The sequence below is a fragment of the Ruditapes philippinarum genome, unplaced genomic scaffold (genome assembly GCF_026571515.1).
Source record: "Ruditapes philippinarum isolate M1 unplaced genomic scaffold, ASM2657151v2 ctg827_1_1_1_1, whole genome shotgun sequence".
NCBI lineage: Eukaryota > Metazoa > Mollusca > Bivalvia > Venerida > Veneridae > Ruditapes > Ruditapes philippinarum.
In genome coordinates, this window is record NW_026865957.1 from 88,627 (window position 1) to 114,024 (window position 25,398).

At 32.5% G+C, this 25,398-nt stretch overlaps 2 protein-coding genes across 2 annotated transcripts in view; one reads left to right on the forward strand and one right to left on the reverse strand.

The window, feature by feature from the left end:
- Positions 1 to 1,656: 1,656 nt before the first annotated feature.
- On the forward strand, positions 1,657 to 3,968 carry LOC132730838 (neuropeptide Y receptor type 1-like). The gene is made up of 2 exons (XM_060716884.1): positions 1,657 to 2,094; positions 2,361 to 3,968. Exons 1-2 carry the CDS (start codon positions 1,760 to 1,762, stop codon positions 3,133 to 3,135), a joined length of 1,110 nt encoding a protein of 369 aa, XP_060572867.1. The 5' UTR covers positions 1,657 to 1,759; the 3' UTR covers positions 3,136 to 3,968.
- A 4,076-nt stretch (positions 3,969 to 8,044) lies between these two features.
- LOC132730844 (delta-like protein 1) overlaps positions 8,045 to 25,398 on the reverse strand; it is a 32,109-nt gene continuing 14,755 nt past the window's right edge. The window contains exons 3-11 of the mRNA XM_060716914.1: positions 16,043 to 16,172; positions 15,115 to 15,269; positions 13,924 to 14,159; positions 12,277 to 12,408; positions 11,536 to 11,808; positions 11,035 to 11,173; positions 10,166 to 10,325; positions 9,627 to 9,733; positions 8,045 to 8,907 (exon numbers count right to left, since the gene is read on the reverse strand). Coding sequence (XP_060572897.1) covers positions 8,721 to 8,907; positions 9,627 to 9,733; positions 10,166 to 10,325; positions 11,035 to 11,173; positions 11,536 to 11,808; positions 12,277 to 12,408; positions 13,924 to 14,159; positions 15,115 to 15,269; positions 16,043 to 16,172 — 1,519 coding nt within the window. The 3' untranslated portion in view covers positions 8,045 to 8,720. The remainder of the gene's footprint in view (positions 8,908 to 9,626; positions 9,734 to 10,165; positions 10,326 to 11,034; positions 11,174 to 11,535; positions 11,809 to 12,276; positions 12,409 to 13,923; positions 14,160 to 15,114; positions 15,270 to 16,042; positions 16,173 to 25,398) is intronic.

Below are 25,398 nucleotides of genomic sequence, written 5' to 3' on the forward strand. Positions count from 1 at the left end.
ATTAACAGTTGCCATATGACATATGTGCTTACACCTTTAAACTCCACACAGATGCATGCATGCGTCCGCAAGGCCCACGTGAGTTGATGGGGTTATATATTAAGGTGTCCGTGACCTCTAAATATAAAATAGTAGCCGTTCTATACAACAAAAGTAATTTTAACAACAGTCTTTAAACTGAACAGATATATAACAAACCCACATAGGCCAGTGTATAACGAAGATGGTCTTTTACTGATTTTGTCATAAAATAAAAATGCTCCCACCTAAATGCTTATTAATGTATACATTGTTTGTGAATGTACCTTCATTAACTTTAGTGATCAGTACCGGTCAAAGGTCAGTTTCAACCCAGATAGCAAACATTAACATTGGCCTCTAAGTGAAAGTAATTTCTTCTAACTTCATTTTTTGACGTCCGAGCTCATAAAATTAATATTATACGCTTCGAATGTATGTACATGTATGTTGATAAGCTCTACCGGCCAGTACAACTTAAAGGTCACGGGGTCAAAGGTCAAGGTCAATCATTTGGTTTATGGCATTCATTCCGACGAAACGTTTGTTACAAGTTTATTTGTATTGTTTTATGTCTTTGTTTTCGGCTTTGCCTGGCACTAATGATTATATTGGTCCTTTTAAATAATATTTCTAATACTGAATTTAGTGCAAACCGAACATTATGTTAACACTAACTTTCGTTACTACATTAAAGTTAGTTACTGTCAGAACAAATATTTATTATTTTTTAGAAAAATGCCAGTTTGTAAAAAGAACAGAATCATAAAACGTTATTAATGAATGGTAAGTATGGTAAGTACCAGACGAGTACAAGCCAAACATTGGATGTAGCATTATACAACCACTACATCCAGGCTATGTTTAAGATAACTCTAAGGGACTAACTGAGGATTTTTTTTGTTGTTTTTTTGTGGGTTTTTTTAATGTTTTTTTTCTTAATTATTATTATTATTATTATTATCATCATCATTATTACATGGCGGATTGTAAATAAATTAACATGTTCAATGTTTCATTGTTTCATTTAACGTAGCTCTAGACAAATTACTTATGTATAAAATTTCAGTTCATTCGCTCACTCCGTTTTTTTCCCCAGAGTTATTATTCAAATTGTCTAAAATGATACAAATTGAAAAGCTTTGCAACGCTATATCATAAAATACGATTTTCAATATACATGTACACATGTATTTCCGAGTTTCCTAAATTATTATATCCTTTTCTAATTTAGTGCCCCCGCTATTTATTTAAGAAGTTCAAATTTTATGTTTATAGGCATTTTTCGACTTAAGTGGAATTACTTGAAATGAGTTTGAAACAATAGAGCACTTAAATGAGTTTTCATTATTAACTTATTAACTTACATGCACTTATTGTACAATAATTGAAACCGAAATAAAACATATCGTTGCACTGAAAGGAAACGCCTAATTTTCAAAAATTGCTGACCACCTTATTATAAATACATTTAATAATTTCCATGTAAGTGACCTAATCTGAGCTCACTTTACAAGATTTTATCATTTCCTGAAAAATAAACACTAAAACTTAAAACAATGAGATAGCCGGAAAAAGCCATCATCTCCCTCAATTACTGTACTTTCCTTTTTTATTCATTGTTTACTGACCCCCTATAATTTGTTATAGATAATAGAGATAGAATAAGTAATAAACAGTTTATAGTTGACAACAAAGGGACTACGACTTTATTTTATTTTCCGATTTCTTTGATTTGACAATGGAGTCATCAGCCGAGCTGTACAATATATTAGCCGAGCGTTTAATTGGAGGGGTAGTGTTTGTCTCTATTTTAATGGTTATCGGATGTGCTGGAAATATCGTCGTGCTTCTGGTGTACACGTTCCGCATGAAAGCGTCCAATCACAGAATATTTATAGTATTTCTTGGACTGCTGGATTTCCTGGCGTCAAGTGTCGCCATGCCGTTTACCGTGATTACATTGCGCCAACCGGAAATGTTCACAAAGACGCCGACGTGTAAATTATACTGGTTTGCCAACTACTTCATCTGTTCGGCTTCCGGTCTGGCATTGCTAGTGATAGCTATTGAAAGGTAAATACAACACAAAGTCAAATTTATTTGTCTTGTATCTGGTAAACATTATTCTGAAGAAAGGTGTAATACTTTTGATTTTGTTGCAATAATTATATGATCGAATAAAATAAAATACATATGTACTTTAAAAAAGTATTTTAAGAAGTCACGTTACAGGTAAATACGTTTCAATCTTGTATTCTTATAATATACTTACATGTGAATCAAGTAGAATACAAAATTATTGTGATAAAAGGTTACCAATTTAATCATCTTTTTTTTAGATACAGAAAAATATGCGTTCCCCTAGGTTGGCAGATGACCCGTCGGACAGCCATTCTGTCATGTTTGGTTATTTTGCTAGTGACCACAGGGACGTCATGGCCTGTTCTTATATTGATGGGAAAAACCACTGTCCCGGAATCTACTCCACGGATCACAGACTCAATCTGCGCCACAGAGAATAAAGAAAATTACGACATGTACCAAATATATTACCACGCGGTCCTTTCACTTCTGGTTTGTCCTTGTTTTGTGGCACTCGTCGTCTTGTACGGACTTGTGTGGAGAGTTGTACGAAAATACAATGCGTCAAAAAAAGATAAATATAAGTTTATCGTCGCGGACGGATCGTCGGAATCAGATCGTAAGAGTAGCAAGGGAAGCTTAAATACTAATAAATGTAACGATACAGCTGATTCGCAGAGTATGACGTCATCCTTCATGAAACAAAACAGTGTGACGTCACAAACAGCCGAAATCAACGACCGGAAAAAATTCAAAAGAATAAAGAAAACAACAATTGCTTTCCTGCTAATAACTGTTATATTTTTCATCAGTTATATACCATATCTGATATTAACTATTCTAATATACTCAAATGCTATTTCCGTGCTGACGTCATCAGGTGTGGTGTTTGTAAATATCATACGGTTTACACCGTATATAAACAACATTGCCAATGTGTTTATCTACGGATGTTTTGACGTTCAGTTTCGACGTGAGGTAAAAGCATTGTATAACACGTGCTGCAAAATGCTGAGATTGTCACAGACGTAAAGTGACGTAAACAGAACTGTTTTACTTAAGTGATAAGAACAATTATAGAATACAAATAGATCTATAACATTTGTATAGTCTATCACTTGACAGTAAGCCTATATTAACGTGACGTGCTGCATTGTACTGAATGTAATACAAATTATAGTAACATGTGTATAGAACAAGCCAGAGAAATACATAAAAATCTATTAGTTGTTGTAAAAGAATCTGTTTCTGTAAGTGTTTATGTTATTAGCGTAGACGTCCATATTCTATTAAATTTACAAGTCAATGTGCTATAAATACGTCCGTCAACTGCTCCATTTCTGAGATGGTCAATTCAATTGACGTCAAGTGTAATAAAATGACGTCACTACCAAGTAATCACTAATATCAATAGGATTAAGTATGGAAAACAAAACATTACAAAGGGGAACTTCTACATACATATGTATATTGCATTGTATCATAGTTTGGGGACCTTTCTGATGAAAACTGGAGTGCAGGTATTAGTTAACCGCACTCCAGAGCATATGCCCATTGATTGGCTCATTTTTGCTGGGGTTTACTTATTGTGACGGCAGAGAAAGTGAAAGCGACAGAAATATCATATTAAGATGCTCATTCATTGGTTACTTTTCTCCGGGGTTTCATATTGTGACAACAGGGAACGTGTTTTTATGTTTAACTATGATACAAAAGAGAAAGAACACCAAAACACTTGGCAATCTGATTAATACTCTGGGGCTACGCCCCCTCGTACAAATCAGATAGCCTCGTGTTTCGATGCTCTTTCTATTACTTATTTTCCCGTTTTCTGGTGTAAATAAATCTTTATGACGTTAACAAAATTGTTTGTTTTGTTCTTCAAATAGGAGATGATGCTAGCAAAGTCACGTCATTTTGTGCCCTACGTGACGTCATCAAATAACGCCATCATTTGAACTTCAAGAAGCCTACCTAAACTATCTGTGTATGATCGATTCCCGTTAGAAATATAGCCCTAAAGTGATTACAAATATTGGTAGTTGACAACCCAATTTGTTAATTTTATTAGTAATCTAAATCAATGCGTCATGTGAATAAACATGTCCAAAGTTGAATAGAATAGAGCACCAAACCACTTCAAATTGGAAAAAAAAGATAATTCACACGAGCATTTTATAAAATCTCTTCGTTTGATTTGACCATGACTTATTACTCATTTCCGCTTCCACTTAAGATTCTAAGGCCCCCCCCCCCCCCCCAAACACACACATTTTTAGCACAAGCTTTGATATCTTAAGATTTTATTATTCATTATGTTTAAGTTACTAACACAATGTCCCAAAGCGCCATGTGTTTGTTTGAATCTTTTAATAAACTGTTTGTAGGCTGCACATAAGTCTCCTTGGCGATTTTGCCCATCGATTGTGTAACAAATGTGCTAACTTGTTAATAAGTACCTGCACATCTAAAAGCACATATTTGATCGCAAAGAAATATGTATACCGAATATGAGCCGCGTCACGACAAAACCAACATAGTGCGTTTGCGACCAGCATGGATCCAGACAGCCTGCGCATCCGCGCAGTCTGATCAGGATCCATGCTGTTCGCTTACCAATTCTATTACAAATAGAGAAACTGATAGCGAACAGCATGGATCCTGATCAGACTGCCCGGATGCGCAGGCTGGTCTGGATCCATGTTGGTCGAAAACGCACTATGTTGTTTTGTCATGACGTGGCTAATATTATGGCATGTTTAGTGGAAAGTGGAATTGCCATCTGTTTGACAGGGAACAAAAAGAGTTAACTTGTATAGCATGTATGATCGACGAACGTATGTTCAATTCTTTATTATGAATAAATATGTTCTGTTCGTTTGTTTTCTGTTTAAGATAATTATGAGTGAGACTCAAAAAGGTGTGTGAGCACCACACATAATACCATATTTCGGTATATACCGGACGAGGCGCTCGGAGAATTTCCACCAGCAGAAATGCACTTTAAGACGTTTAATTTCATCTCTTCACACCGATTTAGATCTGATAATAAATGAAAATTGAAAAAAATTGACGAAATAAGCGATATTTTTCTACTTTGTGATCATGATTTCTGCAGGCGTTTTACTGGAGCTGTAGCGAGTTAAACATAATCTACAGGTAGAGAAATGTTACAGATGTACATACATGTAATTAATATACATACTTTTTGCGTTTAGGCCAATCAAATTACTGGTAAATACAGAGTTTTGACTAAATGTCGTCTGTCAGTTAGAAATATAATTACAAGAACATATGGAAATATAAATTCTTTAATATTTGTATAAATCATGATTTTAACAAATATATACTGTTGTTTCAAAATGATATTAACAATTGTATTACTATTACAATTTGCTTACTATGTAACTATTTATATAAGTATTTCAGAATTATGATTTATCAAGAAAGTAAGTAAGAATAATTATCCAAGACCCTCCTCAGTTCCGATCTCTTTTCAAATCTCATATTTGTAGTATCAAAATGATTTAAACAACCAAGAATGTAAAACGTTGCGTGCCTGGTTTTTGTGCTTAGTAAGTTTCTATAAATTCGAAACTGACAAGAAAGATAAATGTGATGATATGACAAGCAAGGCACTCGGAAATGTGACAATGAAAGATAATTAGAAATGTGACAATGAAAGATAATTAGAAATGTGACAATGAAAGATAATTAGAAATGTGACAATGAAAGATAATTAGAAATGTGACAATGAAAGATAATTAGAAATGTGACAATGAAAGATAATTAGAAATGTGACAATGAAAGATAATTAGAAATGTGACAATGAAAGATAATTAGAAATGTGACAATGAAAGATAATTAGAAATGTGACAATGAAAGATAATTAAAAATGTGACAAGGAAAGAAAATTAAAAATGTGACAAGGAAAGAAAATTAAAAAATGTGACAAGGTAAATATCATTCAAACATGTAACCAAGAAAGATCACCCAAACAAGAGACAAGGTAAAAACCATTCATACATGTTACAAAGTTAAAATCCTTCAAACACTGGAAAAGGTAAAAATCCTCCAAACACGTGGCAAGGTACAAAAGCATTTAAATCCGTGAATAGGTAAAAATTCTTCAAACATGTGACAGGGAAAAGAAATCATTGAAACATAATATCAATGTGATGTAAAAATTATTCAAATATACGTGACATGGTAAAATTCATTCGAACACGTTAAAATTCCAAAATCATTCAAACATGTGACAATGAAAGATCATGTGACATGTAAGCCCGCATAGCTCAATCGGTTCGAGCCTCTACAGTATGGGTTCGATTTCCGCGCAGGCCACTAAAATTACTAATCAATCTTTCGGATGAGACTTTCAATTGAGGTTCAGTGTATGAGTGCCCAAACACTTGGCACGTTAAAGAACTAAGAGAACCTTTTGTATGTGGAGCACCTATAATGACTAATAACTTTCTGGAGGACTCGTCCATTTGGGAAATGGTGACCGGTGGTGAGTATAAATAACCTCAACTACACACAAAATGTGGCATGTAGTATACTAGAACGACTTAACGTTTAGTATTTTGTAAAGGATGCAGATACATACTTATTTCTATATATATTTGACACTCTGTAAGTTATATGGATCAATGTATAAGCTATATTCAGTCAAATAAAAACTGTTTCACATAGTTTCACTAAATGATGTTTACATACAAAACAAATTTAATAGACAAAAATGCGATTTCTATAGTATATATATCACATACGCGTATATAATACAGTACCTACGTATTAAAATATCATTGTTCTACATGGCAAGAAACATCATACTCTATTTGAAATATTATAATGTATTCAGTGTTTGACAGTGTTTATTACAGAGGCACTTAGAATATTCTTACAATACAAAATTATTACGTACAATGTAACTTGTAGTTATTGTTTCTGTTAGTCGCTGACCTCTAATATTTTATCGCTTAAACTGTTTCGGCTATCATATGCTAAGAACATGCAAGTCGATCAAATTAAATCAATCCCTTTTTGAGTTTTTATTTTGCTAGTAACCCTAGCATATGCCTTAAGTTCATCTTATTATAATGATCAGCTTATGAATACTGGGTCCGAGGTTATAAATAAATTTAATGAGCACAATCTCAGATCTCGGGTATCTGATTGGTTAGAAACCAACACAGGTTAACCAATGAAAAGACAGAACTGAGATAAAAGTTTTATAACCTCGAGTCCTGGTCTAAAATGGTATTCTTTTAATCATGGCATTGATAACATTGACATGTAAATAATTTGTATCGTTGAATTTGAAAAATGTGATGGCATGTACATGTAAAAAAATGATGATTTAATTGCTATGTACATTTGTATATACACTAAGAAAAAATGTCCACTAAGATTTCTGAATTTGAAAGAAACTCCTCATCATTGAAGAATCTATAAAATAAACTGAAATTCTCTTAACAAACAATAATTTTATTTCTGCGTACTGACATTTTCCGACACACATTTCAACATAGGATGGCACCAATCATGGTGTATCTTTGGCGTAATATGTCCTCCATACTTTAGCATTCATTGAGACCACAATAATTGATGATTATATATACAAGTTTCAAATAAACATATCACTACCGTTATAGAGAATGAATGTACATAGTGTGTAAAGTTTTAACTTAAGCAAAAGTTAAGCAACTAAGTATCTCTCTTCTGTCTAAGTTTCAAATATACATATCAATACCATTATGAAGACTGAATGTACATAGTGTGTAAAGTTTTAATTTGAAGCTAAAGTTAAGTAACTTAATCCCTCTCTTCTGTCTTTGATATCAACAAAAATAATTCATAAAGCAATCCGAATAACAAAAAGTCTTAATAATGTTTTTGCAATCAGAGAATTATTAAATTTAAATCTTTGTTTTTACAATTAAAAAAATGAAGTCTTGCTTATTTGTATTTAACAATTACTTATATATCATTAAAGATTTGAATATAATATATAAAGATCCAAATATCATAACCATGGACAAAATATCAACGATTCAAGTATAAACACATTCTGCACATTTTTTTCATCATATTAAATGAACACACCTCTACCAGGACTATTTTATCCAACACTCTGCATGTGTGGTACTCTATAAATATCACACCAGTCCATATCTTCTAGTCTGTCCTAACATTAGCTACAATCACAGCTTTTGCTAACTTTTAGAAAATCTCTGATCTCGACCACACAATATTTGTGACGAGATAAGACGAGATAAGACTCGGCAGGTGGACCATCATGATTATTTTTATTTTAAAATCTCCACTTTTTAACCCCAATAATTACTTGAGAAATTAAGACATTCTTCCTTTAAAATTATTTCTCCAAAACGTGGTTTTAAATAAGAATTAAAATATTTCGTTATAATTTGAAATATTTTTTTTAAAGATGTAAGTTAAAATTGGGAAATTGTACAGCAAAAAAAAAAACAAACTAAAAAACAACAAATAAAACCCAAAAGACTTCTATAGAATGATGTGAGAACTCACATTTCTTTATAGACACATTCTGTCGAAGATATATAAACAAAAAATCAAAAACTAAAATCGACTATCTAAAATTTTCGCCCATTTTCATGCGGCATTTGCTTTGGTATTTCTGGAAGACCTCGAACCTTTTCTGGTTGGTTAGATTCAAAGTAGAGTGAATTATCGAAGCCAATTGCAGCATCGGGGAGAGATTCTCGACCGGAAGCTGACCTAGGTCCATTTAGAGACGCCATCTTTCTACTGGAAGATCTTCTGAAACAGAAAATTGAGAAATATTTGAGCCGCGTCATGACAAAACCAACATAGTGCGTTGGCGACCAGCATGGATCCAGACCAGCCTGCGCATCCGCGCAGTCTGATCAGGATCCATGCTGTTCGCTTACAAACCCTATAACAAGTAGAGAAACTGATAGCGAACAACATGGATCCTGATCAGACTGCGCGGATGGTCGCAAACGCACTATGTTGGTTTTGTCATGACAGGGCTCAATTTTCACTTTAATATAAACACTCTCCAATTACAATATGAGTAAACCATAAAGAACAAGAGAATAATGGAATAAGCTAAATTTTCATCAACTGAGGATCCTAAGTTTTGATAAATGTCAAATCAATGTTAGATAAAATCAAAGCTGCCGTTACAAACATATTTTTATTAAACAAAAGCACATAATATTGAAAGGCTGCAGTACACCCTTTAAAATTTTATTATCGATTTTGTGAATGACTGAAAATGCAGATACTAACAATGCCAAAATATTGAAAAAATATTGACAATACCAGATTATTAGATGTAAGCTGACAATGCAACAATATTGGATGTATACTGACATTGCCAGAATATTGAAAGAAAACTGGCAATGTCAGAATATTTAATGTGTACTGACAATGCCAGACTATACAAAGAATACTGGCAATGTCAGAATATTTATAGAATACTGGCAATGTCAGAATATTGAAAACATACTCACTTTCGTTTCTTGGCAAAATACATGACGACAACAACGATTGTGAGAATGATAAGTATAGACAACACCACTGTCAAAACAACGTACCAGTGCTTCTTTACCCAGGGGTCCTGAAATATAGGTTGATAAATTAATTGTCTGAAACAAAAAGAACCGCACAGAATATTTGTAATTTATATAGGCATGACACAGTTTGGTAAAAACTTCAAATTAGAAATAAGTCTAGTATTGAATAATCATAAAAACAGTCAAAATGTCCCGCGTTTGATTGGACGATTATGTTCGTCATAAAAGCTAAGATATTTGAACAAATGAAAATATTAGTATGAAGGGAATGGAAGCCACTAAATTGATTTAAAGAAAAATATTAATAAAAATAGGAAAGAAATCGTCTAGCATCCAGACCTGAGCAGTTCTAGTAGATCCGAAAGGTTTTATCTATTACATATGAATAGAAAACAATTCAGATAAGAGAAATATTAAATTATTATAATATTCTATATTTATATTATGATTTTAATTGTAAAGATGAATTATTATACTGGTTTTAATTTATGCTCTCGAATTAATTCTTGTTTTTCTGACAGTGGCAATATGAAACTGGTTTTAACTTCTTCCGCTGGAAGTACTAATATTTTATCTAGTGAGTGCCGAACTTGTGGATCCTGGGATTCTACGAACACCTCAACTCTTGTCTGCTTCCTAAATAATACAGATGTCATATTATATGTTATTTGGGTTTTGGAGTGATATATGTGGATATTTACCTACCAAGATTTATATCACCCGAGCCGTTAGGCGGTGAACTGATTGTCGTTTGAACAATATCGGAGCAAAAGTTATAATACATTGTAATATGTTAGAGAACATTACAGGTTACAAGTACATTGTATTATACATGTATATTGTTGAGTACAATACTTAATCATCTTGGACGAGAACATAGCTGTAAAGCCTAAATTGGACAAAGTGCTACCCAAGTCTAATACAGTTAATGTTGACGGTCATACCTAATCAGAATTGAACTCAACAATACATGATTACATCTTATTTCAAACCACATTATCTTTATATAAAAGGCAAAAATACAAAATTTGTAATCGTATCCTGTAGTTACTCATATTTCTAATTTCCATCAACAAGAAAAAAAGTCGACAGTTTAAAGCAAGATAAAAAGCAAACCATGTTTCACCAATTGCATTATACACTTCATATGTACAATTTTTGCATTACTGTGATATTTTATCAGGAAGCAATTGATTTTTATTTCCAAAATCATTTGCAGAATAGTACCAGTTATACAAAAACTTATAACGGACAACACTATTACATGTATGTCGTGCAATGAAATATATTAAGATATCTAAAAGTGTTATTATTGAAATCATCAGCAATAAGTAAAGTAACATACTCGTTTGGATATGTTATTGTAGTTTCTATGGCGACATCTGATATTTGTAGAAGATCTTTCAGAAGATGGCGTATACCAAGTGTGAGGTCATCCCATTGATCTTCCGGTAAGTTCCCAGACAGGAAAATCACTTTAGTATCTACAACGAGAAGAAGAAATATGACGTCATGAAAAGTAGGAACTGACGAAAAGGCAATGTAAATAACACCTTTAAATATAACAATAACGACAATGAGATGATTTACGGACGGCGTTTTACAGTTGTCACAAAGAACTTTATGCCTGTTTGGAGTATTCTATGTAACAGCAACTTGCATTTGTAGGCGCAAAGATGTCACAAAACATAAATTACTAAAAAAAGCGGTAATGCGGTATTGAAGAATTTTTTGACATAAAGCAATGTCCATATCCATAAATTGAATATATTCTGACACAAATATTGGATTTCGTTATTTCTAAAATACATGAAATACAGGACAAAGCATTCAATATCAGTGTTACCATTTAACATTTGAACAACGGGCTCTGTACAGTTCCTCCCCATCCACAACCCCTCACATCTACACAGATAGTTTCTCCTGTTCAGGGTAAGAACACATTTCCCGCCATTTTGACACGGATCTGAGGTACAAGGTGTGACGCGTCGATCACACAATGTCCCCGTCCACCCGGGGTCGCAAAGACATTGGAAGCCCTCGGCTGTATTGTTGCATACACTGTGGTTGCTACATAAAGCATCATTACAGTATATGATTTGTTCCTGGCAGTTGGGTCCTAAAATAAAATACAATGTTAAACGATGCAATTATGTTGTATGTACGTCTATTATGCAATCCACCCCCTCGAATTAGTAATTTATCCTTTAATGACAATGTACACTATATTGTGTTTTGATTTACCTAAAAATCAAACTGAATGAAACGCCGGAAACAAGCAATCGACAGACATAAAGTATGGACCATATCAGATCAAGATATAATTATAAATCAAAACGTTAATATACCTATCTGTTAATTTAATTGTAGTGAATGATCTTTATTTTTCCCTGAGCAACATAACTAGAATTGTTTGTTTAAATCGTGTGCACATCAACGCTTTAATATAGGAGAAACGGCGATAACAAATGCAACTACTTATTTGAAACATACGGATCTTCAAAATTCAAATTTATGGTAAATGCTGTTTTTCTCTTTCCATTAATTAGCAAACGCAGTTTCCGATGAAATGCCATAAAGTCCTGACCTGTGTACGGTTTTGAGCAGTTACATGTATAAGAACCATCTGTATTCACACACTCGCCGTTTGGCCAACAAGGATTGTTTGTTCCATTGTTACATTCGTCAATATCCTCAGTACAGTTGTCCCCTCTCCAACCTAAAAACAAATAATGTTCATTATGTCTATATTTTAACCTAACAATCTTAAGAAGGAAACGATAAAGTCTACACTGAAGGCAATGTGTTCTTTACAATTTGTAATACATGTATAATGGTCAATGTAAATGCAATTTTATCGAGGTAATATTTACCCCTTCAACAAATGTTCCTTTGCCATTTTCAACTGGCCTATATAAAAATAAGCAGCTTAATAAAATTACTCAATTGACACTAACGCAAGGCAATTTGTAAACAAGCATATAGACTTTGTACTATAAACTGAAATTTTCTTTTACATACAATAGTACTTGAAAAAGAAGCTTTTTATTTCATATTAAGTCTAACTGTCCTAAATTAACCTTGAAATATAAAAAAAATGGTACAATATATATATCATTTTTCTAATGCCATAAAGTATGAGATAACGGTAAGATAAATGTGTCTTTTCCGTGCAGGTGTACAGAATAAGTAATATAAAACACCATATTAACATAAAGTAAATACATTACATACATTATATATGTAGACAACAAAACATTGTACTATGACATTGATATGCACTTGACCAACAATTATAACATATACTAAAAGGTCAAGTCTCGTCTTAGACGATGTGGTATGTACATGTTTTATATATACATGAATACATTTTTTTCAGGGATAAAGTCATCTTATGATATAAATAATACATTTGAGCCGCGTCATGACAAAACCAACATAATTGGTTTGCGACCAGCATGGATCCAGACCAGCCTGCGCATCCGCGCAGTCTGATCAGGATCCATGCTGTTCGCTATCCGTTTCTCTACTTGTTATAGGTTTTGTAAGCGAATAGCATTGATCCTGATTAGACTGCGCGGATGTTGGTTTTGTCGTGACGCGGCTCATTTTAACAATGATATGTAATTTAGATATGTAATTGTATACATGTTTCATGATTAGCGTTCAGAAATAATAACATACAAAATAAGCAAAACATGAACTAATATGATAGTTATATAAAAAAAATGTGTTTTAAATAACCTTATTACTTAATTAGCAACTGATAAGTAGTTTGTTCTTTATGGCTAGAAGGTTATGATGATGCAATGAACACAACAGATTTGTAAAATTGTTTCCAGAAAGAACCAAGATAGAAAGATCTCTCAAACAGAAAAGGTTCTGTCGGTAATGAACGCCCACTCACTCGCTTCACCCCAACCAAGAAAAAGGTATTTCGTTTTACATGCATTACTTTCGTTCGACACTTATAAAATATAATAATTATATAATAAATATCATAAATGGAAAGTTTTTATTGAAGTTAATCTTTACTGTATAAAAAGTATAAAAAAATTATACACAAAGATCAATTATATTTTAACACAACTTACCCATTCATTATTTCTTTAAATTCATTTTATTTTTTACAAGAAGAAATGACAACTGAATTTCAAATTGAAATTCATTAAATGATTTAACTCCAGCTTTCAGAACAACAATTCGTTTGTTTCAATAAAGTGATAACTTTTACCTTCCAAGCAGACGGCTTCACCATTTTCATCACAGTAATAGTGACCGGTGTCGTCGTCGGCGGGAATACAGTGTACTTTACAGTCCGGACCATGGTAATTCTCCATGCATACCTTAGAACCATTCTTCGCGCACGTGTAATGACCTTCACCGACGACATTTTTTGGAACACAATGTGTCATACAATCTTCACCGTAGTAGTTCTGCTCGCAATACACACGTGCTTGACCCGTTATTCTGAAATTGAAATTAAATTAAGTCATAAAAAGAGAGAAGAATTTGCAAAGTGAACATGCATAGAAAACTATAGGGTTAAACGATGTATCGTGTGTAGTTTCATTGATTATAAGAAAATGTCATAAGTTAATGCAGTTCTGAAAGGCTTTTGTTTCATCGCTATATTGACACTGACAGATCAACAAAGAGGTCAATTTTATACCGATGCAGTTTGATATATCATATCGATATCATGAGACCAATACATTTTACGCTATCAAACTAAATTAAATTCCATATTAAGTACTGCACTGTCACATACAATATCAACATGTAAAACATAACCACACAAATACTTTATTAAAATGCAGATTATAATCAACGTGTTGTCACAATGTAGCACTTTGTAGTAATACTAGTATTAACAAACAAATGGTGGCAAGTGAAAATATTTTTCATTTAATGAATTGGTCCGTGGTGGCAGTTCTGTAATACCATAAATAATTTTATTGATAGTATTTAGTATCATACATGACAAACCACAAAATATGTATACAATGTAACTGGATATTGATGGTAAGTGTGAGATACATGACCCGATATTTCATTTCTTATATATTTTCTACATATAGCATATAATAAAGTGTTCGTTCTTGAACATTACAAAACATTTTATTCATCGTATAAATGTTCATTCTATATCACTTGCAACTCTATCAGCATTTGTTTTAAAAAAAAAACACATCCTACAAGAATACCCAAATGATACATTCTATAATGTTTTTATCAATACATGTATTTGAAACATGGCAATTGCAGACCAGTCCATTTTAAGACATAACATGAGTTGAGTGAAAACCTTGTTGTAAACTAAAAATTGATTCAAACTACAAATTTTGCACAAGTGCTAGAAAAAACCTATATAAATAAGTATATCAGAAGAATATTTTTCAGTTTAAACAGTTGAAATACATACGTTTGATAGTCAAAAACAAAATCTAGATTATTCCACAGGGCTTCTTTCTTGCTGGGCGCTGGTGCTCTTGTAAATAATAATCTTACACGACCCATGGGGTCATTGGCATTGATGCTATCCCGATCTTCAACTTTAACCGTGATATACAAAGTATTCTGTAAAACAGAAAGAACAAAAGAAAAATGATATATCCGAAATTTCTTCTAAATGATTAATATAATTTCTTATAATATGCTTAGGACATATACACACGAATATCCGATATTTTTACATTCATATTCAATTGTTTGTCATATACTAGATGTATATTTACAGTACTAGTGACTTATTAAAAAAATACCTGACACCACGTTTGTGCATATGTAAAACATGCAATACTAACAATTCAAAAACTGAGTAAGTAATAACAATTGAAATGTACTCGTAAAGTTTAATTCTCAGGACAAATATATTTAAGATGGAAATTTGCTTTAATAAACATAAACAGCGCAAAACAATTCCCAATTCCCACTACTTCTCAATCCGACCATCCAACAATAAAAAAGAAACAAATAACTAACGTGATGAAACGATGTAAAATATTGTAATGGTAACATAATTATACAATATACTCATCACATATTTAGAATAAGAAAAAAAAATGTTGGCAAATCTCATGCAGATGACTGCGATTTTGTGGGTTTTCACATACATTGTAATAGAAAGGTCTGGGCTGATTTTAAGAAATTATGAATGATAGAGGCATTTTATAGTACATTGTACAAGTTGTATCTTGAGTGTTTCAACCTAATACGGGTATGCTGAAGACGATGAGGGTGGATACCAAGAAAATTATATTGACCTTGACCTTCAAAAGTTCAAGTCAAAATGGCTGTTTGAAAATCCTTAAAAAGGTCAGTAAAAGTGTAATATAAAGTAATATTCTAACCTGCCATTTGTCTTCGAAAAGTACAGTCATAGGATTCATTTCACCATTCTCAAAATTAGGACCAAAATGGAAAGAATTTGCGTGATAATGGCCAGTGAATCTCTTATGTTTACTGCATTCTTTTGCTCCCCTGAAAATATAATAAATTTGAAGAGCCACATTAGTAAAAAGCCCTAAAGTAAGAAGTACCACTATTGAGTTGAGTCACGTTGCGGAAAACAATGGTGTTTCTTTATTTTGGCGTTGAATCTGTTTCGCTTGAATACACGACCTTATGCGCTTATCCCAACAATAAGAATACCGCCATATTCTGTTGTTAACCACATTGGGCGTAGGATGCCTTTTTCACAAGATGTTTTTTCTACGGCAATTACACGTCTAACATTTGAATTTACATCATTATAGTAGACAGTTTAAAGGCTAATTTTATTAACGTATTAACAATTGAAACAAGTGTAAACAAGTACACTAGTAAAATACAAGGACATATCTATCATAATAATATAAAACGTTCACATTTCAAATCTAGAAAGGTTAATATTCACCTATAATACATACGCAACCAAATATGGCTAAAACCAAAGAAAGTTTTTTTTTCTTTTTTGTTGTTTAAGTCGAACCAACACAGTATAGGTCATATTGCGACTTTACAGCTTTACTGGTGGAGGGCGACCTTAGGTGCCCTTCCATGCATTATTTCATTCACGACTGGACACCTGAGTAGAGCCACCGACGTTCCGTAAGCTAGATAGACAGCTTCTTCACGTAAAAGAATCCCAAGTCCCTGTCGGGATTCGTACTCACAACGGTAAGGGGGAAAGTGGTTTGAAGTCAGCGAGCTTAACTACTCGGCCACAGACGCCCTATTACCAAAGAAAGTAGAAAAAGTTTAAATAATTTAAAACACATTAATTTGTTAAACAATATGAAATTAATTTCACGGCAAAATGATACAATGTAATTAAAATGAAATATATCTTCCGGACAGATGTGCTATACTTCACACAAGTTTAGAAACAATTGTAGACAGAAATAGATAGCACTCATTAAACTGTCTACTGACAAATTTAAAGCAGTAGGTAAAATTTGAAGCTTTAGGTAAAACGCTGTTTTGTTACGTAGAGGTCTGACAAAATAAGTGTTTATTACATACACGCCAGTGACAATGCATGCAAAACAAATATCCTAAAATCGTCAAAATACGTATCTAAATAAATAAGCATATCCATGGATCTTTCACGACTTTCAAGAAGTATTATTATTTAGTCACACATTTTGCTATATGTTTTAGTATATCGCTTTTACGTAACACCATTTTGTTATTGTTCTTGTTTTCATTGATTATTTTAGTACACCACGAATAGTGTGTAGCTACCGCAGCGGAAATAAGAATTTACCCTTTTTCTGTATTATCCATGGTGTTGGTGTGCATGTCATATTTTATGTGCTTGTGTTATGTCTCACTCCATGTGTTAAAATACCATGTATGTATGTATGTATGTATGTATGTATGTATGTATGTATGTATGTATGTATGTATGTATGTATGTATGTATGTATGTATGTATGTATGTATGTTATGTATGTTATGTTATGTTATTTTTTGTTATGTATGTATGTATGTATGTATGTATGTATGTATGTATGTATGTATGTATGTATGTATGTATGTATGTATGTATGTATGTATGTATGTATGTATGTATGTATGTATGTATGTATGTATGTATGTATGTATGTATGTATGTATGTATGTATGTATGTATGTATGTATGTATGTATGTATGTATGTATGTATGTATGTATGTATGTATGTATGTATGTATGTATGTATGTATGTATGTATGTATGTATGTATGTATGTATTTATGTATGTATGTATGTATGTATGTATGTATGTATGTATGTATGTATGTATGTATGTATGTATGTATGTATGTATGTATGTATGTATGTATGTATGTATGTATGTATGTATGTATGTATGTATGTATGTATGTATGTATGTATGTATGTATGTATGTATGTATGTATGTATGTATGTATGTATGTATGTATGTATGTATGTATGTATGTTTGTATGTATGTATGTATGTATGTATGTATGTATGTATGTATGTATGTATGTATGTATGTATGTATGTATGTATGTATGTATGTATGTATGTATGTATGTATGTATGTATGTATGTATGTATGTATGTATGTATGTATGTATGTATGTATGTATGTATGTATGTATGTATGTATGTATGTATGTATGTGTGTATGTATGTATGTATGTATGTATGTATGTATGTATGTATGTATGTATGTATGTATGTATGTATGTATGTATGTATGTATGTATGTATGTATGTATGTATGTATGTATGTATGTATGTATGTATGTATGTATGTATGTATGTATGTATGTATGTATGTATGTATGTATGTATGTATGTATGTATGTATGTATGTATGTTATGTTATTTTTTGTTATGTATGTATGTATGTATGTATGTATGTATGTATGTATGTATGTATGTATGTATGTATGTATGTATGTATGTATGTATGTATGTATGTATGTATGTATGTATGTATGTATGTATGTATGTATGTATGTATGTATGTATGTATGTATGTATGTATGTATGTATGTATGTATGTATGTATGTATGTATGTATGTATGTATGTATGTATGTATGTATGTATGTATGTATGTATGTATGTATGTATGTATGTATGTATGTATGTACATTTGCCAAAATAAATCTAGTCTTATCTTCTTTAAGAAACAGGTTGCCACATCGTTTGTTATTGAAGTGATAGACTGCGTCCCTGCTTTTATAGAACCAGATATCTTACTTGGCTTAACAACAAGGATATATTGTACACCCATTTCAACAACAGGTAAACGGCTTGTAATGATCTTAGGTTTCAGACTAAATACACATCTGTTTAAATACATATAGAGACTGAGCATCAATCATTGCTTAATGACAATGTACATTGTCTAGTGATCAATCACAATATTCACAATCTGTGTCATTTATTCAGGCATGCTGTTAATAAGTTGCTGCATCCATAGCGTGCTGTATCAAGTTCAAAGCGGTATTAATAAGACACTGTGAAAACAGCCTACAATTATGATAGATCATTTAAGAAAGCAGAGTATAGAATGTTTTAGGTCTTTGCCAATATACTCGTATGGTTATATTGCAATCTTTTTCAATCCTTTTCCATGAAGATTAACTTCAAATTCAACAAAAGGAATGAGATGTGTATAAGGATTGGTTGTGTCTAGTTGACAACTGACAGATGCTTATATTGGACTTTACGTCGCACCAACACAAAATAGGTCATACGGCGATTTTTCAACTTTACTGCTGGAGGAAGACCGCAGGTGTCCTTCCGTGCATTATTACAGGCACCACGAACGGAGTACCTGAGTAGAACCACCGACGTTCCGTAAGCTTGATCGTCACAATGTACCTAAATCTATCAAGAATTAGAATAAACTATCTGAAAACATACTGTATCCATTATATTGCCCTTGCTTTTAAAAGTCATCGCTTTTTAAACATTTCCCGACAATGAACGCAGCACAATAAATACTGTATATCTTGATAATATTTGATACATATAAAAACAAACGTACGATATAATGATTTTAAAACAGGAGCATGTTTTAATCCGTTGAAGGAATGTAAATTTCTTTAACAATCTAGACAGCCATAGGTAAGGACAAAACATACACACACACTTGTACAAGGCCTGGCTGTGTACAACATAATTGTTGTTCTTCAAGCAAATTTGTTTTTAGTCATTGTTCTTAAAACATGACTTTTTCTCTTCTGTTTAATAAAGTAATCGTTCCAAGAAATACAAGATATAGAGTTAAGTGTTGGAGACAAATATAAGGTGTCCTTTTGTTGTGGTATATAAGATAATGTTAAGTTAAATTAGTTTTTACCATGTTGAGTCATTAAAGTCGTTAATATTTTGTTAATACAAGCTTGACGTAAACAAAACATGCGTGGGATGTAATCTAAAATTGATGTTTCCTGAATGAAAAATAATAAAAATCGTTGAGGTAATTGTTGACGATATGTATTTGAGAATAATTAAACCGAAGACAATTTAAATAATTCATTTCGGCATTTATTTCTTTTAAGTTATTGAAAAAGGTGATATCAACGACATTAAAGTATATACTGTATATAAAACTTAATAATTTAAATACATAACTGAACGGATAAATTATATATTATTCAAATTATACATAAAAAGACGATCTTTATATATTGTACCAGCACATAAGCAATAAAATGTCTAAGAGTAATGATTAATATATATATGAGTTAAAATACAAATACATTGATAAATATATACATATTAATGTACATTCAAAAAAGAGAGGGACCTTACGGAAGCGTCCTGGTGCTAATTCATAATGTTCTATAAAAAAAAAACTCCTACGTAGGAGATAAAAAAGCCTAATTAGGAGTTTGTAACTCCTACGTAGGACATATAAAGTCCTACGTAGGTTTTTATAACTCCTACGTAGGAGTTTATAAGTCCTACGTAGGACTTTATAACTCCTACGTAGGAGATTAAAAAGCCTAATTAGGAGTTTGTAACTCCTACGTAGGACTTATAAAGTCCTACGTAGGTTTTTATAACTCCTACGTAGGAGTTTATAAGTCCTACGTAGGACTTTATAACTCCTACGTAGGAGATAAAAAAGCCTAATTAGGAGTTTATAACTCCTACGTAGGACTTTTAAACTCCTACGTAGGACTTTGTAACTCCTACGTAGGACTTTGTAAGTCCTACGTAGGACTTTGTAACTCCTTCATAGGAGATAAAAAAAGCCTAATTAGGAGATTATAACTCCTACGTAGGACTTTATAACTCCTAATTAGGTTTTTTATCTCCTACGTAGGAGTTATAAAGTCTTACGTAGGACTTATAAAGTGCTACGTAGGAGTTATAAACTCCTAATTAGGCTTTTTTATCTCCTACGTAGGAGTTATAAAGTCCTACGTAGAAGTTTGTAAGTCCTACGTAGGACTTTAAAACTCCTAATTAGGTTTTAATATCTCCTACGTAGGAGCTATAAAGTCCTACGGAGGACTTATAAAGTCCAACGTAGGACTTACAAAGTCCTACGTAGGAGTTATAAACTCCTAATTAGGCTTTTTCATCTCCTGCGTAGGAGTTATAAAGTCCTACGTATGAGTTACAAAGTCCTACGTAGGAGTTATCTTTTTTATAGAACATGTTAAATTGGCACCAGGGCGCTTCCGTAGGACCTTCCTTTGACGGCAGTGACAATAAAATAAAATAGTTGAAAATCAATAACCCGGAAAGTACAATATCTCTTAGCCCTCTACAACCCCGGCAAGAATTACTGAATATAAAAAGTGTAAGTTAAAAGCTTATTAAAAGCAAACACCACTGTATTGTTTAAATAATAAACTGTCTTCTTGAAAAGAGATATGTTGATTACAATCGTATGCAAATGTTTTGTTTGGTGTGGTTCCTTCACAATGACATATTAGATTTTAATTGACAATACATATTACAGGCATACAATGCTCACGATTGACACTCAATGGAACTGATTTTTATTTATATAACTGATATATTCTAAGCTGAAAAATAGAACCAAAAAGCATAGTGGATTTGTGATAAAGGAAAATAGCATTTTACCAGCAACTCTGTTACAGAGGCTAAACGCATGTGGAACATAATTCATTATGGTAACATAAACCAGCTGCCGTGTTATTTAAATTTCATGAAATATATTATTTTATCAAAATGGTATTCAACAACATCAGTCAAATATTTGCCATTTCCTGTGCATTCGAAGGTCATAAACAGTATGGACGTTTTAAATCCAGATATAAACTTCTATGCGTTGAGACTTTTATATGACAGCTTCAAAACTCCTGAAGAGTTTGTGATGTCAGTAAACACTTGCAGAATGCAGACCAATATAGAAATACGTAAGAAAAAAAAAACAAAAACAAACAAAAAAAAAAAACAATCTATATTACGGCGAAAATATGCACGTTGAACATGTTAATGGCAAACATTTTTTTCATTGGCTTTTTTCTAGTGAAATACCTCGGGTATCCTTCCGTGCATAATTTCAGGTACCAACCGGCGTTCCATAAGCTAGCTAGATATTTTCTCACAAGAAAATAATTCCTGACGAGATTTGAATCCACAACGGTTTGAAGTCAACGACCTTAACCACACAGCCACGAACGCTCAAATGGGGGAATTTAAGTCGTGTACTAAAGACACAAATCTCAAAATTTATTAACAAATTTATTCCTCCAAAACCAATGACTTTCTCGTTTACTGGAACGTTCAGAACAATCTGGACCATTTTAAATTGATTCTTATTCATGAAAATGTGTAAGATCTGGCAGATTTTATCAAATGGGACAATAATTTACAATAACACACTCTTTTTCATTTGTAATCCGGAAATGGTATTAAAATGAAGATTACTTTCATGATGAAGATATATGATATTTAATTTTAAACATTTCATGTGTAATGTGAAAGAAAGTCTTAAACGTATATATTCATTGCTTCTTTGCATTTTTGAAGACACAAAGGGGACATTAGATTTAATGTGTCGACTATTTAAAACAATAGGTTTGCATACAGTCAACGGCTTTACGGTGTGGAAACAAATGTTGCTCCTGTTTCCTTCGGCCGCCGAAAACATGTCATCATGTATAAAAATGAACTGTGCAAGAATTTCGAAAATTGCAGACTCGATTTGGTTATGTCTATCTACGATAAAAGTATCAAATTTCTTACACCCCCTAGCACCGGCTTAAGCGATATTAAATTGTCTACACAAAAAAAATCATTGATCCCGATGAATTCGAAATATACATATACATTCGTATTTATAACTTTGATTTGAAATAACATGAGAACATGAATGGAACTACAAAAGGTAAGCCCCGTTTTCCTTTTCGGTGCCCTGCTGGACGTTGTTATGAGGATCCGCATTATATTTTGTTTATTTAAACCAATTGTACATGTTCATGTAAAATGATAATTTGTTTTATTGTACAGTGTACTATATATTTTGAAAGATATCATGACGATTTTTAAAAATAAAGTATAACTTTTGTTCTGATGTGCTAATTTCACACCATTTTAGAAGAAATTTTAGATAAAAAAATAGAAAATTGACGTGCACTGATTAAACTGTCGAGAAACAAATTGCTATTTGTTATATTATGACAAGGCGTGTTGACAAATTGCCTAGACAAATATACACCGGTCCGGTACACGAAAAAACAAATCGAATGGACTTTACAAAAGGTTGCTTTTAGTTGTGTTATGCAAAGAAAGAATTTATTCTTGACCAATCTAGTGTTGTGAATACATAATTGTCAAGTATACGTTCTAATAAGTTTCTCTTATTTATATGTACAATAGAATGATAATTTCGGTTGCACGTATCTACTTCATTGTGTTTTAATTTCTTTGTTGTCATTTTGTCTTTGCTTTAGCAAAATAAATAAATAAATAATAATAATAATAATAATAATAAATAAACAAACGAAAAACAAAACACACATTTCGTACGTATTTAGTCTAGACAGTATGCAAAGAACTGTACAATATATTTGTAATATGCAATAAGTAAAATGTTCACAAGTGATTGGTATGCTTTGATATGATATGATATTTCATTAAATATTCAGCAGTGCGCTTTGGGTGCTTTGAACACCTACGTAGAAATTTTGATTTGTGAATTAATGAAGACTAAATTGAGAATTCATGAAATTGAAGTGTCCCTATATGTCTTTCGTACTTACATTTTCAAAATATATGCACTTATTCAATGGTTGCCACACAGAAGAAGATGTATCACTTTGGTTTTTTGCTGAATGCATAATGTGTTTTTTGTTTTCGCTGCATTTAAATAAATCGAATTCAATCACGTGTGGTACAAAAAACAATCATTAACAATAATGCAAAACCGCATTCGTCATCGGCTTATAAATCAAACGCTACAATACTTAGAAAAAAGTGTTATTAAGTGTTAAGCACTATTAAGTGTTGAGAATTGAGTACCATTCAAGCCGGTGCTAGGGGGCGTGAGGGATGTTGCACGTATTCATTATACCGCATGTACAGACTCAATCAAACCGAGTCTGCAATTCTCATGTAATTTTGTTGTGATTAATGCTTCCGAGGGATCACTTTGTTACTTCACAACAGCAGGTGTCAAGTGCTGTGTGGCAGCTGTAAAAAGTTGCCCCGTACTTCACTTCAGTGTTGTTTTATTTTTCCGGTCCTTCGGGATCATTGAGGCCAGCACTATTAAGTGTTGAGAATTAAGTACCACTCAAGCCAGTGCTAGGGGCGTGAGGGATGTTACACGTATTCATTATCCCTCATGTACAGACTCAATCAAACCGAGTCTGCAATTCTCATGTAATTTTGTTGTGATTAATGCTTCCGAGGGATCACTTTGTTTCCAGATTTTTTTGTCTATAAATTATACCAATATATATATAAAGCATTGCATTTGTCTTGATCAAATGTACTAGTACCGGGATGTACCGGTTTTATGTAAGTCATCTCACTTACTCCTTGTGACATTTGTCGATGAGGTTTTCCTCCACCAGTAAACTGGAACGTCGCCATATGACCTATACTGTGTCTGTGTGACGTAAAACCCAATAAAAAACAACAAAAAGCACGAAAACATCACATTTGTCCATATCAACAAGTATTTGACATGTACGTTATATTTTTCTCTTTATATAAAGTAGAAAGAAACAGAATCCCATAAGAACGCTCATAATGGCAAAGTTTAAAATATTACAGGATTGTTTTGTTTGAGCAAGTGTAATTCGCATGTTATTGTTCACGCCCCCAAGCACCGACTAAAGCAGAATTCAACATTTTAACATGAGATGGCAAAATTTTGAATAGAAATGCTAATACGACGGAAATCATGGAACCTTCAATGTGACACGCTTGTGTCATTCCATGAAAAGTGACATATGGTTCCCAAGTAAAACGATGCGTGTGCTCTGAGGCGGAACTAAATAAAATAAATTTTTGAAAGGTCAGCTTGACCAAATATAGCTCACGTAAACACAGGTAAAATCTAATTTGTATTCAGTACATTCAACTATTTATTCCATATCAACGCCTGCTTTAATTTCCTCAACATTAAAACATTCCAAGTTTGTAAGCTGTCTCGAAAGCTGGGAGAAAAGTGTTGTATTTCTGTACCTGTTTATAATTTGGACTTTTAAGACATTGGATGACTGTCTGGAATTTGTCGTAACTAGAAATCGACAACACTCTATCT

What these genes read in the sequence shown, in the direction of transcription:
- LOC132730838 (XM_060716884.1), top strand. Translation starts at nt 1,760, where the DNA reads ATGGAGTCATCAGCCGAGCTGTACAATATATTAGCCGAGCGTTTAATT. An exon ending in CTAGTGATAGCTATTGAAAG is followed by an intron (nt 2,095 to 2,360) that starts GTAAATACAACA and finishes TCTTTTTTTTAG; the next exon opens with ATACAGAAAAATATGCGTTC.